Here is a 17,129-nt window from a genome sequence, read left to right on the forward strand (position 1 = left end):
TCAAGGGGAGACAGAGTGCAGGTGCCCAAGGTCCCAACAGGGATGAGAAAGAGGAACTCAGGAGGGAAAGGCTGATAGTCCTACACTCTCCTCCCATTTACATTTTGTAACATTTCTAGGATGGGCATCCATTATTTTTATAATGAGAAACTGTCCCTCCCGCCAACCCGCAGGCTTTGCACCCTTCTGACCTTTCTTCTGGCCAATGGCTGATTCGACCGACACGCAGGAGAGCTCCAATCACAGTGGGCTTGTGATGAACGATTTAGTCAGCCTCGGATTCAGACTCTCTCTGACGTCCAAGGGCTCTTTAAGACACTCTCCTCGGGATGGGGGAGTTTGCCGCTGCTCTCTCCTTCCCTGTCCTTCCAGCGTCTCTGTGGGAGGAACTGATGGTGCCGAGGGCTGCGCCTGAGCCCTACCTGGAGGCCGCTAGTTCCAGGCGGCTGCCGTTGGCCTTCAGATGCTCTCGGGGAAGCGGCTGCCAGTTAACGTGTTTGCTCCTTCCTGGTGCAACTGATTTGGCTCCTTCTGCAGAAAGCTATTTCAGCTTGAACGTCTGTGGCCCCTTCTGGTGGCATTTTCTTACCAAGAACATGCATTTCAGTTTGGCGTCCATGTGCTTGGGAGGAATGTCGGTGAAATCTGCCGGTTTCAGGTCCCTCTTCCAGCAAAGTCTCTTAACCGGGGAGCCCCTGTTTCCTCCAGGTGGAGGTTTTTATTTGGTGGGGGTCTCCTGTAGCACGGAAACAAATGAACACACAGACAAAAGTGGGCCACGAATAAGACCCCATGAAGGGAATGGGAACAAGGTTTATGGTTACTCCATTCTGTGTACTGATATCCCAAATACAGATAAAGTGGAGAGGAGAGAAGTAATGCCCCTCAAAAGGCCGGGCTGGGCTGTGGTCTGGGGACCCGCACAGATGGCCTGTGGAGTCCAGTGCCCTGAGACAGCAGATCTGAGGCCCTCACGTCCTCGCTGGTGGCTGGAGGGGGGCCGCCGTCTGCTCCCTGAGGCCACCTTCTCACTCCCCCGTCCGTCTTCGCACCAGCAGCAGTGATTCGAGTCTTCCTCTTGCTGTGAAGCTCTCTGCCTTGGCCTCCTGGAGGAAACTCTCTGCTTTGAAAGGGCTCACCAAGGTCAAGCCCACCAGATACTCTCCATGAAGGTCACTGACTTGACACGCCAACTACATCTGCAAAGCCTTCACAGCAGCACCTAGATTAGTGTTTGACTGAATAACCAGAGGATGGGTATCTTGGGCCCATCTGTAGAATTCTGTGCACCACACCCATCATAGCCATATATATATTCTTTAATTTGCTTATTTCAGAGTTAAAGGATGAAATTCCATGCTCCAGGTGAGGGACAATAATAATAATAATAAAAGGTGACGACGTACCTTACGGCAGCAGCCAACGTTCTGATGAGGGTTCTGGCCCTGATGGTCACATGGGCTGGAATTAGTCGGGAAAAACAGGCAAGAGCTCTGCCTTTTTCCAAGTGTGTGACGAGCCTGGCCCATCCCCTGTCTCCCCATCACCGCAGGGCAGGCTGGTCCAGGAGAGGACACTTGCGCGGAGCCTGGCGCTTGTGGGCACTCAGCTGTCATGAGCATCACACCCACAGCCCACATACTGTTGCTTCTGCACAACCTTCTCCTGAGGACATTTTCTTTTAAACACAGCTCCATCCTTTTTGGGGGCACCATGGGCTGTTTAGCTTGCTCTTCCTGCACCCCCTGTCTGGGCCACCCACTTTCTTGGCTAGAAATTCGTTCCAAGGGCTGATGCAGGAGTCTTCCCACACAGGCAGCTTCATCTCTGCGTGCTGATGACTTGCAATGTGGTGACAAAGAAGTTCCAGACTTCACGGAACTACCTGAGCAGGCTCCCAAGGGCGTAGTTCCCAATGCTGCCACGAGGTGGCAGCACAGACAGGCCTCTGTTCCGGAAAATCTGCCGTTTTGGACGTAATAGATCTGGGGCCTGGCCTCTCGGCTGTCCTGCAGGGACCAGGGATTCAGTGTCGCAGAAGCATCGCCACTGCAACAGCCAGTGCCTCGCTCTGTCTCAGGACACAGCGGCTACCACTGTTGATCGTCCCCATGCTGCACTGTGAGCTATTTACGGCAGGATTCCCATCTGATTCCCTTGAGCCCTAAGAGTTAGGAAATGAATAGTTGTACCTCTTTTAAACCTCACAATAAATGATATAATCCCAGGTCTACAGGGAGGGAATCAATGCTGAGAGCAATTAAATGACTTGCCCAAGGTCACCGCCAATGAGAAACATGACATGTTTTAAATTTAAAAAAAATTTTTTTGGAGTATAGTTGATTTACAATGTTGTGTTAGTTTCAGGTGTACAGCAACGTGATTCAGTTATACATATACCTATATTCATTCTTTTTCAGAGTCTTTTCCCATATAGGTTATTACAGAATATTGAGCAGAGTTCCCTGTGCTCTACAGTAGGCCCTTTTAGGCTATCTGTTTTACACATAGTAGTGTCCGTATGTTAATCCCAAACTCCTAATTTATCCCTCCCCCTGACATGTTTTACATTTTGTTACAGAAAACTTCGGGGCTTCCCTGGTGGCGCAGTGGTTAAGAATCCGCCTGCCAATGCAGGGGACAGGGGTTTGAGCCCTGGTCCGGGAAGAGCCCACACGCCGTGGTGCAACTAAGCCCGTGCGCCACAACTACTGAGCCTGCGCTCTAGAGCCCACGAGCCACAACTACTGAAGCCGGCGTGCCTCAACTACTGAAGCCCGCGCGCCTAGAGCCGGTGCTCCGCAACAAAAGAAGCCACCCCAATGAGAAGCCTGCGTATCGCAACAAAGAGTAGCCCCCGCTCGCCGCAACTACAGAAAACCCGCGCGCAGCAATGAAGACCCAAGGCAGCCAAAAAATTAATTAATTTACAGAAAAACCAAAAAAAACCCAAATATGGCATGCAGGCAGCACCACACTTGGGACACCACGGGCTCCAGCCCAGGACACCTCCTCTTCCAGCACCTCGGCTCCTTCGTGGCACGTGATACGGTAGCACTGACCTTTGATAGATTAACAAAAACATTTGTATTTATGAGCTTTGACTGTGTCCCCTGAGCCTTCCTCGGTGCTGTTCTTGTTATGCTTCGTGTTTTACTCTGATAAAACTGAAGGTGAAAGAAGAGGGCAAAGAGAAATCACCACACACCCAATTCCCCTCACCCAGCACCAACGCCGCCGTGCTGTGTCACATCTGCTTCCTGGGTTTTGGTTTTCGCCTTAATAAAACTGACAGGTAGCGACGGAGTCCCCTCCGGCCACCAGCCCTCGCCCCTTCCCCCTCCTCCGCCGCCGCCGCGGAGCCGCAGGCAGGACGGGTGGTGCTCCCCTAACACTGTTTTTTTTTTTTTTTTTTTTTTTTTGCAGTACGTGGGCCTCTCACTGTTGTGGCCTCTCCCGTTGCGGAGCACAGGCTCCGGACGCGCAGGCTCAGCGGCCACGGCTCACGGGCCCAGCCGCTCCGCGGCGTGTGGGATCCTCCCGGACCGGGGCACGAACCCGCGTCCCCTGCATCGGCAGGCGGACTCTCAGCCACTGCGCCAGCAGGGAAGCCCCCCTAACACTGTTTTAACCGACTTTTTTAAAGTCCTGCGGTTGCCCGTGGACGTGCTTTTGTCCTTGGCCTATTTGCATTTAGTCCACACTGAGCGCCCGGTGCCCGGCACGGTCCCAGGAGCTCGCGCTGCAAGGGAGAACAGGACAAATGCCAGCCCCGGCGCATCGCCGACTCCCAGAGGAAAGGGCGGCCTGAGACATACAACGTACAACCACGCGGGAAAACGGACTGCCGCCTCTCTGCTCTCCCAAGTCCGTACTTCCGGCGTCCCACCCCCCATGCTCCCTCCCTATTGGTTCTTCCTTTGACCACGCCCCTCCGCGGAGAGTCTCCTCCCACGGTTTCCTTCACCTTTCACCTCCTCACCTTCTCGGGCTCTGGAAGGCCTCAGACCCCGCCCACCGGGGGAGGGGAGAGTGCTACTCCAAGACCGGCAATTAGTGGTGAGTATGATCTGTCTATCAGAGGAGAAGCGGTGGTGGATTGGCTGAGGGGAAGTAGTTGGGAGGGGGAAGGAAGCACAGAGTCTGCGCGAGTGTCCTGGTGGCCGAGAGGAGGGGCCAGCCGCCTCCGCGCATGCCCCGTGCGCGCGCAGACCCCGCGGCAGTGATGGCGGCTCGGTGTGTGAGGGTGGCGCGGCACAGCCTTCCGGCTTTGGCGTTGTCTCTCAGGTAAGGGGCGCCGGCTGCCCGGGCTGAGGAAGGGCGCGGTGTGCGTGCCGCCCCCGTCCGCTCCGACCCGAGTCCTGCCCGGCTCCGGCCCGGGCGCTGTGGGCGGCGGTTCCCCCACGCGGGGCGCGGACACCGCGGGGTTGCCCCGCGGCCTCGCTGCCCGTGCTGCCCGCGCGGCGGACCCGGGGAGAGTGGGACGGCGCCCCGCGCGAGCCCGAGGCCGCGCCGAGCCTCCCGCGAGCCCAGGCCGGCGCGAGGCGGCCGCGTGTGCGGGTCCCCGGGGCACGGGGCGGCGGCGCGCTGGCTCCTTCCTCTCGGCCCGAGTCCTCGTCCACCTCCGCGTGCCCAGGAGCCTGAGGTCAGAAGGGCAGCGGTGCCTGCCCCACGGTGGGGACAGCGGCTTATTTATACAAGAGCGGTGACTCCGCGGCGGGGGTCACGAGGCAGTGCCCTCACTTTGGCTTTTCTTCTTTCGTGTTTTTTTTTAAACCGGCGGTTTCTGCTTTTTCAAAGTCTAGCCTCATAAGTTAGTTTAGCGAGTGCTTAGCACCGTCTGCGTTGGAGGAGCCTCCCAGAACCAGGTTGTCTGGTAGAAGACAGATTGGGTAGAAGCTGCGCAGAGCAGGAGCTGGGCTTTCCCCGCAGGAGCTGCTGGAGTGATGGGGAGACCGGGCCGGGCAGCGTGGACTACGGTAGCGCGCGGGATGCAGCGGCGATTCCAGCCCGATACGTGGTGTAGAACTGTGTGGGAACAAGCCCCCCTGGAAAGCCCGAGTGAAAAGGCCTCTTTGCTCGAGTAATTTGTGATTTTTGTATCTGGAATTAATTGCCAAGACGCGTGAATTTCTGCTCTGAGAACTGGGTTTGTGGCAAGAGGCTCAAGTTGGGGAGTTTAGAGAGCTGAATTGTATGCGTAGCTTTCGGGGTAACTGAGCCCCCGGAGCCTCCGTCTCCCTCCCTGCAAAGCAAAGCGAGACTCGCTCTGGCTGCTGCGGGAGCCTCTGGCGCTCCAGGAGGGGGTCGGCAGAAACAGCTTGTTCAGCCGTCTCCTTCTGACAGCGATCTGTTTCCAGTTGCCGTAAACATCCTTGTACATATGCTCTGTGTACTCCTAGCTTTCCTGTTCATTGAGGCAGTTCGTTTTAATCTGGGAAGAAATCGCATGTGGTTTATTTTCAGGTTGGACTGTGGCATAATTAAGAGTTCCACTGGACCTGGTGCAGAGATGTGTATCATTCCTTAATGGCTTTGCGGCCTTGAGTTTATCACTTAACCTTTTTCATGTGGGGATCAGATTGGGTAATACTTTAAGTCCCTTGCAGCATTAGTTTTAGAGCTCTTTGTATTTCCCCTGTACATACCATCCCCATGCTTTCCAACCTCCAGTCCTTCCCTCTTCCTGAAGTGCGTCTGTCTCATCCATTCCTGACTCTGTATGTGAACTCTTACTTATCCTTCAAAGCCTCGCTGCACAAACCCTTTCATTGCCTTCCATTTACCCAAAGCTAGAAATATTCTACTCTGAGCCTCCCAAAGTGCATGGTTCCTCTTTTATCACTTTCAGACCCCACATTACGGTTCTTTGTGTGTAGATATCTTTTTTGCATGCCCGAAGTACCGTGTGGGCAAGATCTCTGCCCCTCCAGCTTTGTAATCAGCATCAGCACCGGGCCTCACCTCCAGTAGTAGCTACTGCATTGCTGTGTGGTGGGCCTGGGTGACCATATCTCAGAAGGAGATGTTTAAAGTGGGAAGAAGAGGAGGTTAGTACCATAGCCTTGGTACACTGACATGTTAGTTTAGGCATTTGTTGCAGAAGACTTTATATCAACAAATAGCTTCTATACGTCATATGCCTTTATTGGATCTGAAATAAATCTTTTCTCCCCCATGGGTCAGTAGCACATAGTTTTAAATTCTGATTTCTTAAGTCATACATCTGACTTTAAGAAGCAAAACAAACATCTTAATTTCTAGCGTGTGGACTTGTCTTTAGGTCCTCTCCTCGGCTGCTGTGCACAGCTACAAAACAGAAGAACAATGGCCAGAACTTGGAAGAGGACATGGGTCAGAATGAACAGAAGACAGATCTGCCCTCTGCAGAGAAGACACTGATGGAAGAGAAGGTCAAGCTGGAAGAGCAGCTAAAGGAGACCATGGTAAGGTTGCGGGCTCTGGGGGGAGCGTGGTCGTTCAAACTCCAGGTGAGTCTTTTCCGAGGACGTCTGGCCAGCCTCCGTGACAACAGAGACGGAGCCCAGACAAATCCCATCGTTGTCCAAGGACTACGGCTGGGTCCTATAACAAGTTACTGCCGGAGAAGGGATAGAACCGAAAGCCTGTGTGGCTCTGGTTGTCATGAGGGTCGTCTGTATGTGCTACCTAGATTATATTGAATTGAGGCTTAAAATGGTCTTTACAGGAGGACTATTCAGTAGGGCCCTTTAAGCTGGTCTTAGGGAAGGACAAGGGTGGGGGGCAGAGGTATGGCCACGTGGCACTCTCCTAGGGAGGTGGGAGTTCTGTGAACTGATTAGTAATATGGATTATGACCCCATGTGGCAAAGCATGAGTGGCACAAATCGAGCTCTGTGAGCATTTAAGAATGATAATATCAAATACTGTGTGCTGGGGCCGTTCTCACCCCTTTATTTATATTAATTCTCACAACAACCCTGTGAGTCAGCCATTAATATCCCTGTTTACAGATGAGGAAACTGAGGTCCAGGACGGTTTGGTAAACTTGCCAAGGTCACCTGGCCACTGAGTGGCAGGGCGAGGGCCTGAGCCTGGGAGCCCTTGCTCTTAACCACGGCTCTGGAATCGCCTGAAGGCTGAACACAGTAACCTGGTGCACACGAAAAATAGAAATTCCAGGAGACGGATGAGATTACAGGAAAAGTTGGTGCAAAATGAGGAAGATACCAGAATTCAGATGATTAGTACACAATAAATGTTTCAACTGAATCATATCTGGGCAATGTTAACAATACCAGAGGTTCATTGATGGGGTTTTTCCTCTTCTGTGGCGTAGAGGCCAAAGCTGTCCACTCAGGTTCGTTGTTCTCCTAGACGTCTCTTCAGGGTGTGGGAACTGAGCGGGTCAGCCCCTAACCGGGCTTCTAGGATTCCCTTAAGTTGGAGATTCTGCTGAGGAATGAATGAATGGTCCTCCCTGGAGGAGAGCCATCGGAACCATGAGAAATGAGAAGCCTCTCCTTGTCCTTCCCCAGCTGCACACTGAGTGAGAATGCCCTTGGGGGCTATCTGAATACGCGACACCAGGCCATCTGTTCCCCACTTGCTGGAAACAGTGACACGGGTTAATGTGTTTGTGTTTATTAAGCAGCAGCTGTCTGTAACCCAAAATTTCAAACGTGATGATAGCTGTTGTTTGTGTTTTGACTTGGAGTTTGTTACATCAGATATGCTTTCTTATGAATTTGTTCCATATTTAATTCACGCGAATCAGTCTTTCTTTCTCCCTTTCTTTTTTTTAAGGAAAAGTATAAGCGAGCTTTAGCAGATACGGAGAACTTGCGGCAGAGGAGCCAAAAATTGGTGGAGGAGGCGAAACTATATGGTAACTTTCAACGTTACATGACATTGACCGAGGGAAACACGGGGCAAGGGAGGGGGTATCAGAGTGCCAGGCAAAGGGGCCAGCCCCGTGAGGAGGTGGGGAGCCTGCTGCTTCACTCCCTCCAGTGTTGGAGATGGGTCAGCCGTTGTCTAGAAGGAGCAAAATTGCCCTTAGGACTCGCACTCGGAGTGGTGAGCGTGATTCCTTCAATGAGGAGCGTGTGCTTTGCTCTTCCACAGAGACCTCGGTGTGAGCCTGCAGGTAACTAGCAGGTCGGCTCTATGAGGTTCGGCTCCTTAGCTGGAGCAGCCCTAACACTGGTCTCACTTAGGACCTCCTCAGATTCTGTTTGCATTGTCACCTTTGTATGTTTCTGTTATCGTCCTTCCCGTTTTTACGGTTGAGATCAGTGAGGTTGAAATGACTTGCCATTCAGCACAAACCTGGTAATGGCGCTGGCACTGAGGCCCGTCTCCCAACCCCAGATGTGTTGTGTTGATTACCCAAAAGGCTACCATTTGAGTACCTATGGGGACGGAGCTTTCAGTCCCCCTGTTGTAGATGCAGAACCTCAGGTTCACAGCAAGACCTTGGGTGCTCACAGTGGAAACTTGATAAGATCCGAGTTCAACACAGAGAACAAATCTCTTTTTTTTTTTAATTTTATTGAAGTATAGTTGATGTACAATGTTGTGTTAATTTCTGTTGTACAGCAAAGTGATTCAGTTATACATGTATATATTCCCTTTTTTTTTTTTTTTTTTTTGCGGTACGCAGGCCCCTCATTGTTGTGGCCTCTCCTGTTGCGGAGCACAGGCTCCGGACGCGCAGGCTCAGCGGCCATGGCTCATGGGCCCAGCCGCTCCGCGGCATGTGGGATCTTCCCGGACTGGGTCATGAACCCGTGTCCCCTGCATCGGCAGGCGGACTCTCAACCACTGCGCCACCAGGGAAGCCCTGTATTCCCTTTTTTATATTCTTTTTTTTATATATATATAGATTTATTTATTTATTTTTGGCTGTGTTGGGTCCTCGTTTCTGTGCGAAGGCCTTCTCCAGTTGCGGCAAGCGGGGGCTACTCTTCACTGTGATGTGCGGGCCCCTCACTGTCGTGGCCTCTCTTGTTGCGGAGCACAGGCTCCAGACGCGCAGGCTTAGTAGTTGTGGCTCACGGGCCCAGTCGCTCCGCGGCATGTGGGATCTTCCCAGACCAGGACTCGAACCTGTCCCCCGCATTGGCAGGCAGACTCTTCAACCACTGCGCCACCAGGGAAGCCCTCCCTTTTTTATATTCTTTTCCATTATGGTTTATCACAGGATATTGAATGTAATTCCCTGTGCTCTACAGTAGGATCTTGTTGATAATTTATCCATTCCATATATAATAGTTTGCATCTGCTCATCCCAAACTCCCACTCCATCCCTTCCCCACCCCCCTGCCTTGTCCACCACAAGTCTGTTCTCTGTGTCTGATTCTGTTTCTGTTTCATAGATAGGTTTATTTTTGCCATACTTTAGATTCCACATATAAGTGATATCATATGGTATTTGTCTTCCTCTTTCTGACTTACTTCATTTGGTATGATAATCTCCAGTTGCATCTGTGTTGCTGCAAATGGCATAATTTCATTCTTTTTTTTATGGCCGAGTCATATTCCATTGAATATACATATATACCACATCTTCTTTATCCATTCATCTGTCATTGAACATTTCCATGTTTCCATGTCTTGGCTATTGTAAGTAGTGCAGCTGTGAACATAGCAGTGCATGTATCTTTTTGAATTATGGTTTTGTCTGGATGTATGCCCAGGAGGGGGATTGCTGGGTCATATGGTAATTCTAGTTTTAGTTTTTTGAGGAACCTCCATATTGTTCTCCATAGTAGCTGTACCAATTTACATTCCCACCAACAGTATAGGAGGGTTCCCTTTTCTCCACACCCTCTCCAGCATTGGTTATTTGTAGACTTTTTAATGGTGGCCATTCTGACTGGTGTGAGGTGGTACCTCATTGGAGTTTTGATTTGCATTTCTCTAATAATTAGCGATGTTGAGCATCTTTTTGTGTGCTTATTGGCCATCTGTATGTTTTCTTTGGAGAAATGTCTATTTTGGTCTTCTGCCCATTTTTTGATTGAGTTGTTTGGTTTTTTGTTATTGAGTTTTATGAGCTGTTTGTATATTTTGGAAATTAAGCCCTTGTAGGTTGCATCATTTGCAAGTATTTTCTCCCAGTCTGTATGTTGTCTTTTTGTTTTGTTTTTAGTTTCCTTTGCTGTGCTAAAGCTTGTAAGTTTGATAGGACCCATTTGTTTATTTTTGCTTTTATCTCTGTTGCCTTGGGAGACTGACATGAGAAAACATTGGTAGAATTTATGTCAGAAGATGTTTTGCCTTTGTTCTCTTGTAGGGGTTTTACAGTGTCTTGTCTTCTATTTAGATCTTTATTTAAGCCATTTTGAGTTTATTTGTGTGTATGGTGAGAGGGTGTGTTCTAACTTCATTGATTGACCTGTGGCTGTCCAACTCTCCTAACACCACTTGCTAAACAGACTGTCTTTTCTCCATTGAATATTCTTGCCTCCTTTGTCAAAGATTAGTTGACTGTAGGTGTGTGGGTTTATTGCTGGGCTCTCTATTCTGTTCCATTGATCTATATGTTTGTCGTTGTGCCAGTACCATGCTGTTTTGATTACTGTAGCTTTGTAGTATTGTCTGAAGTCTGGGAGGGTTATGCCTCCAGCTTTGTTGTTCTTCCTCAGGATTGCTTTGGCAGTTCTGAGGCTTGTGGTTCTATATAAATTTTAGGATTATTTGTTCTAGTTCTGTGGAAAATGTCATGGGTAATTTGATAGGGATCACATTGAATCTGTAGATAGCTTTGGGTAGTGTGGCCATTTTAACAATGTTAACTCTTCCAGTCCAAGAGCACGGGGTATCTTTCCATTTCTTTGAATCATCTTCAGTTTCCTTTACTAATGGTTAATAGTTCTCAGCATGTAAGTCTTTCACCTCCTTGTCAGGTTTATTCCTAAGTATTATTTGATGGGATTTAAGAGGTATTGTTTTTTTTACTTTCCTTTTCTGATATTTCATTGTTAGTGTAAAGAAATGTAACCAGTTTCTGTATGTTAATCTTGTATCCTGCTACCTTGCTGAATTCCTTTATCAGTTCTAGTAGTTTTTGTGTGGAGGGTTTTCAAAATATAGTATCATGTCATCTGCATATAATGACAATTCTACCTCTTCCCTACCATTTTGGATACCTTTTATTTCTTTTTCTTGTGTGATTCCTGTGGCTAGGACTTCCAATACTATGTTGAATAGAAGTGGTGAGAGTGAGCATCCTTGTCTTGTTCCAGATTTTAGCGGGAAGGCTTTCAGCTTTTCACCATTGAGTATTATGTTGGCTGTGTGTTTGTCGTAAATAGCTTTAAATGTTGAGGTGTTTTCCCTGTACCTACTTTCATAAGAGTTTTTATCATGAATGGTTGTTGGATTTTATCAGATGCTTTTTCTGCATCTACTGAGATGATCATGTGGCTTTTGTCTTCTCTTTTGTTGATGTGCTGTATCGCATTGATTGATTTGCATATGTTGAACCATTCTTATGACCCTGGGGTGAATCCCACTTGGTCGTGGTATATGATCCTTTTTTCCGTGTTGTTGGATTCGGTTTGCTGACATTTTGTTGAGAATTTTTGCATCTGTATTCATCAAAGATACTGGCCTGTAATTTTCTTCCTTGGTGGTGTCTTTGTCTGGTTTTGGCGTCAGGGTGATGGTGGCTTCATAGTGTCCTTCCTCTTCAGTCTTTTGGAAGAGTTTGAGAATTGCTGTAGGTTCTTTGTGTGTTTGGTAGAATTCGTCTGTGAAGCCATCTGGTCCTGGACTTTTGTTTGTAGTGAGTTTTTTATTTTATTTTATTTTATTTATTTTTGGCTGCATTGGGTCTTTGTTGCTGCGCACGGGCTTTCTCTAGTTGTGGCGAGTGGGGGCTACTCTTTGTTGCAGTGCGCGGGCTTCTCGTTGTGGTGGCTTCTCTTGTTGTGGAGCACGGGCTCTAGGCGTGTGGGCTCAGTAGTTGTGGCACGTGGGCTCAGTAGTTGTGGCGCATGGGCTTAGTTGCTCCTTGGCATGTGGGATCTTCCCAGACCAGGGCTCGAACCCGTGTCCTCTGCATTGGCAGGCGGATTCTTAACCACTGCGCCACCAGGGAAGGCCCAAGGCCTGTTTTTAGTGTGGATGCCTGCCACCTCCTTCCTCATCATATCCTGGCCATTATCCCCTTGATAGGAGGTGTGACTGGTGGTGTGGTGACCAGAGTCTGCACTGGATTTGAGCGGGGCCTCCTCTCTGCTCTGTGGTTGTCACAGCCCTGTTGGGGGCAGGTCCTGCTCCCTAGTTGTTGGAATAGAGGCCCCCAGATCCGTTTCTGAGCTGCCTTGTGGGGCAGGCAGGATTGGAGCGCTCCTGCTGGAAGGGGAGCCACCCAGTATCCCTCCACCAGAGCCATCTACCAGGGAGTGTGCTCTGTGATGCCATCTGTCACCTGTGTGCGGGCTCACAAGCGCGCTGTTGTCAACTGCCCTCGGCCCCGCCTGCACCGTGGGAACGCAGGCAGTTGGCCCTGGGGTCCCTCAGGTGCTGTGTGCACAGATCCACTGAGGTCAGGTACCAGGACCGGAGTAGTCGTGCGCCTGGACCTGCCGTGGGAGCCGCCCAGACCCTGGCCCTGCTTCTGTGCGTGCCCACAGAGCCCACAGCTGCGAAGGCCGGACCTGTCCCAGCCGCGGGAGCACCCTTTCCACTCGGACGTCCCGCACGCGCTGCTGAGTTGACAGAGTCGGCGGCAGTGGCGTGGATCACACAGCCGCGAGGAGGGGGCTCTGTTTTCAGTCTCACCTCCGCGTGTGGGCAGCCCCCTGGCACTGGTGCTCCCAGAGCTCATAAAGGCGGCACCCAGCAAGAGGCTGCCATGGCGGGCCCCACCCTTCCCTTGCGGGCCCCTTAACAGCGGCGCTTCACCTCTTCTAGGAACTCTTCGTTCCTGGATGCGGTCACCTCACCTCCTGTTGCTCCTCCTCTTCCGGGTCATGGCCTGCGCTGGCTGCGTGTCTGTCGCCCTCCATGTGTCTGGGTTCTTCAGGGCTCGGAGCAGGCCTCCCCCCTCCTCTCGCCGTCCCCCCTACTGACTTGCCCTCCCACGGGTCTGAATGGCATCCACGCACAGGTTCTCTTTCCAGTTCAGACATTTCTTCTGCGTTCTAGCCCTGTATGTCTTTACCTGGACGTCTCAGGGGTGTTTTAAACTGGATTCTCCCCTCTGCCTGTGCTTCCTGTCTTCCTCATTTGAGTAAATGATACTGTTGCCCGCCCAGGTGTCTAGGTCAGGCATGTGAACTGTCCTCTCCTCCCTCAAGCTCACTCCCCTCCCATCCGGTGAGTGGTGATGCTTGGACTCTGCTTCATCCACTTGTCTCTGCTGCCTCCGCTGTGGTCCAGGCCAGCTTCAGCTCTTGCATCCCTGCTCCACACCCCAGGCAGAGTGGCCACAGCAGACCTCTACCCATTCCACTGCACCATCTGGAACCTTCAGCTACTCTGGGTCTGCATCTTCCTGGTAGGCTGGCCGTCCTCAGTTCCTCCAACGTGTGGCTCCCTCCCGACTCTCCAGGCCTCAGTTCCCAGAACCCTCCTCTGCCTACCCTGCTGAACCACGTCCCTTAGGTTAATCTGTTCTCAGCACTCATGAGTGTGCCTTGTGTAAGTATCACTGTGATTGTACTTGCCACTTGTGTGACCATTTCTTGCCTGTCTCAGAGACCATACGGGAACTAGCACAGGGTTAATCCTTAATAGACGCTCCCATCTTTATCAGATAGGTGGAATTTTAATTTCATTTTAAAGCAGTGGGGTGAAAACCCTGTGTGAAAGAGTAAAGCCTAAAACGAGCGCTGCCTCCTTCGAGACACACAGCCTTCAAGACCCGCGAAGACTTGAGTGGGCCGTGCTAGAGCCTCACGGTCGCTGCGCTGCCAGGGCCAGGGCGGGGCGGGCCGGGGGAGCTGAGCCGTGTGCGCCTCTCATCCGCCCTGACCTCCTTCGTTCAGCAGCTGAAGCATCGTCTTGGAACCACAAACGTTTGTATCTGCGAAGTTTTTTAACACGTTATTTCTTCTGTTAGATAAAGGTTAAGGCTTGGGGTGTGTCCCGGTAACTTTTACCCCACAGTGCCAAATAATTGCTAACGTGTGTATTGAGTCCTTAAGTGTTCTAGGTGCTCTGAGTGTGTGTGGTTTTGTCCTCATAACCTCACTGTGTTAGGTACTGTTATCCCTGTTTTATAACCAAAGAAGCTGAGACCCAGAGAGGTTAACCAGATCACATGGGCAGTTCCGTGACAGCCAGGGATGTGGCCCCAGGCCCCGTGTTCTTTAGCTGAGGCAGCCACCTGCGCCCCTTCCTGGCTCTGCCGTCTGCGGGGGTTGCACGTCCTCTTAGCCTGGAGCAGGACTGATGGTGGTTCTGCAGGTTTTCAGCTGCTGGTCTTTATACCTCATTGGCTTTTGTCTAAACCCCAGAAAAGTTTGTCTGTTTTTTAATCCAGCCATTGAAATTCTAGGGCAAACTAGTGATTTGAGACGGTGTCATTAAATAGAGCGTGTGTGACGTAAACGGGGCTTACAGTGTTGAGTTGCCCATGCAGTTGGTACAGAATGCAAACGCTGTTCTTCTTTAACTTCGTGTAGGCATTCAGGGCTTCTGCAAGGACTTGCTGGAGGTGGCGGACATTCTGGAGAAGGCAACACAGTGCGTCCCGAAGGAGGAGATTAGAGACGATAACCCGCACCTGAAGAACCTCTACGAGGGGCTCGTGATGACTGAGGTCCAGATCCAGAAGGTGTTCAGGAAGCACGGCTTACTCCGGCTGAACCCCGCGGGGGCCAAGTTCGACCCCTACGAGCACGAGGCCTTGTTCCACACGCCGGTTGAGGGCAAGGAGCCGGGCACGGTGGCGCTCGTTACCAAAGTGGGGTACAAGCTGCACGGCCGCACCCTGAGACCCGCCCTGGTTGGGGTGGTGAAGGCGGCTTAGCGGCCCCCACGGGCTCCGGGGCTTTGTTACCATCACTCGCTGACTCAGGCCACTTCATCTTTCCTCAGCTGCGGGTGCGCGTGACCTTTTCCTAAACCTTGTTGCCAGGCTTTAGTGACCAGTGGCTGGACAGGAAGTAAGCCAGTTGCACAGTTGTGTTAATGAACATTCGGGAGTTACTAGTTCCACGTGCTCACAGGACAGGCCGGCGGGATGCTACCGGACCCTAGGGTATCAGGAAAAACACCGTGTCTGCTCAAACTCTGGTGACGTCAGAGTATTTCAAATGAATAAAAGGTCTTCAGGAGTCCTGCTGTTTGCTAGCTGGCTGCGCCGGCTGCACTGCGTCCTCTGCGTCTCACTGTAGCACGCGAGTTCCTGGACTGCTTAGCCACCACCCGTCACTCAGTGAAGGCAAGGCAAGAGTTTAAACATTTTTCTTGCTAACAGAAATTGTACGACACCCTTGGTGAAGAACGTGTTTGCGTTCGTTTATGATCAGTTACTGTCTCGCTGCTAAGAGCGATCGTCTTCTGGCTTTGGGAGGTGTGAGACCAGCGGGCACACCCTAACGTCCTCACCTCCTTATTTTGCCAGTAACTGAATTTGACACACTCAGTTACTTTCGTCCTGTTTTGTTCATCTCTTTATAGAAAGGTTTAAATCTATACCCAACTAGTTACAAATGACCAGAAGGTACTTTCCCCCTAGTAAGATGGACTTCCTTAGAAATCTGAGGGACTGTGTGCTTGGTATGTTTTAAATGTTAAATTTAAAATTTTATTTCAGAGGATTGAAGCCCTGTTGTTTATTTTCCTACGCTCTGCTAGCTGTGTGCTTTGGTGGAGGAGATCCTTACTAAGCAGAGAAGTGTGGCTTAGCTTTCCGGGTCTTTGCTCAAATCCTGCAGCTATGCGCCTGACACACGTAAACGTGTTGGCTTCTGTCCCGGAAGGGGACCGTGGACACTTGGAAGCAGCAGCAAGGACACACGACCGGCAAGCGCTGGCCCTGTGACTCGCCGCCGGACCCTCCGTTCCTCGCTTGAGGGGAAAAGTTGAATGACTGAGGTATTCTTATAAACGAGGGGGAAAAAAGTAACCTTCCACTAGCTTTGCTTCTAAGAGGTACTTCTAGGATTAAAGGTCAATACTACGTAAGAAAGGTGGGTAGTCGATTTGAAAGGTGTAGGTGATAGTCCCATAATTAAAATTCCAATTTATACCATTTCAAGAAATTTCCCCCCCTTTTTATAAATTTATTTATTTTTGGATGCGTTGTGTCTTCGTTGCTGCGCACGGGCTTTCTCTAGTTGTGGCGAGCGGGGGCTGCTCTTCATTGTGGTGCGCGGCCTTCTCATTGCGGTGGCTTCTCCTGTTGTGGAGCTCAGGCTCTAGGCGCGCCGGCTTCAGTAGTTGTGGCGCATGGGCTCAGTAGTTGTGGCGCACGGGTTTAGTTGGTACACGGCACGTGGGATCTTCCTGGTCCCCTACATTGGCAGGCGGATTCTTAACCACTGCGCCACCAGGGAAGCCCGTCCCCCTTTTCTTTTAAGCTGCTTTAAATAACTTGGTCAAGAGCATAGCCCAGAACTAAAGGCAACAGTACAGCATATTGAGAAACAGCCGAAAGTTACGCCTGCTCTTTACACCGTGGCTGTGAGCACAGCCTTTCGCCTCCCTGGACTCATCTGTAAAATGAGGGTGAATAAAGAAGTAATTTTCAAACTAATTTCTTGGAACGTGTGCAGTCCCATCCCATCCCTTTTCACCTAGAGCTGCACCTGCAAAAAGGTGCTAAACCTAGAGATGGTCTCGCTTAAAGGTGATCAGCTATTTGTTTACCGTTTCACTCATCCACAATCACCGCTAACAGGAAAACATTTAATTTTGTACACACTGACACTGGCAATTAAAGACCCGTGGGCTGCACTCTCGTCGAGTTCCTGGGTTTGCGCAGTCGTGGCCTGGATTCGTAGCACGTGTAGGTGACAGAGGCAGCGCTGTCTACTCACCATCGGTTCTCCCGGCCTGGCTCCACGAGAGCTCTGGCTGTTCCGCTTCTTTCAGGGAAGGAGAGTGGCGTAAAGGGGTTTCTGCTTAAGTGCAATCTATTTTAACTCCCCACAGTCTGGAGGAAAAAGACTGGCGTGACACGG

The 17,129-nt window shown here is 50.8% G+C and overlaps 1 protein-coding gene across 1 annotated transcript; it reads left to right on the plus strand.

Annotated features, from left to right (window-relative positions):
- Window positions 1-4,111: 4,111 nt before the first annotated feature.
- On the plus strand, window positions 4,112-17,069 carry GRPEL1 (GrpE like 1, mitochondrial). Its single transcript, XM_079920514.1, has 4 exons — window positions 4,112-4,287; window positions 6,284-6,446; window positions 7,789-7,870; window positions 14,625-17,069. The coding sequence occupies exons 1-4, from the start codon at window positions 4,193-4,195 to the stop codon at window positions 14,969-14,971; spliced, it is 687 nt and encodes a 228-aa protein (XP_079776640.1). The 5' UTR covers window positions 4,112-4,192; the 3' UTR covers window positions 14,972-17,069.
- Window positions 17,070-17,129: the final 60 nt, after the last annotated feature.

This window comes from Stenella coeruleoalba (assembly GCF_951394435.1).
Source record: "Stenella coeruleoalba genome assembly, chromosome: 4".
NCBI lineage: Eukaryota > Metazoa > Chordata > Mammalia > Artiodactyla > Delphinidae > Stenella > Stenella coeruleoalba.

Bases quoted from the DNA above. Each gene is read 5' to 3' on its own strand.
- GRPEL1 (XM_079920514.1), top strand. From the start codon at position 4,193: ATGCCCCGTGCGCGCGCAGACCCCGCGGCAGTGATGGCGGCTCGGTGT. The intron at 4,288-6,283 runs GTAAGGGGCGCC...ACTTGTCTTTAG, and splicing joins GCTTTGGCGTTGTCTCTCAG to GTCCTCTCCTCGGCTGCTGT. The intron at 7,871-14,624 runs GTAACTTTCAAC...AACTTCGTGTAG, and splicing joins GGAGGAGGCGAAACTATATG to GCATTCAGGGCTTCTGCAAG.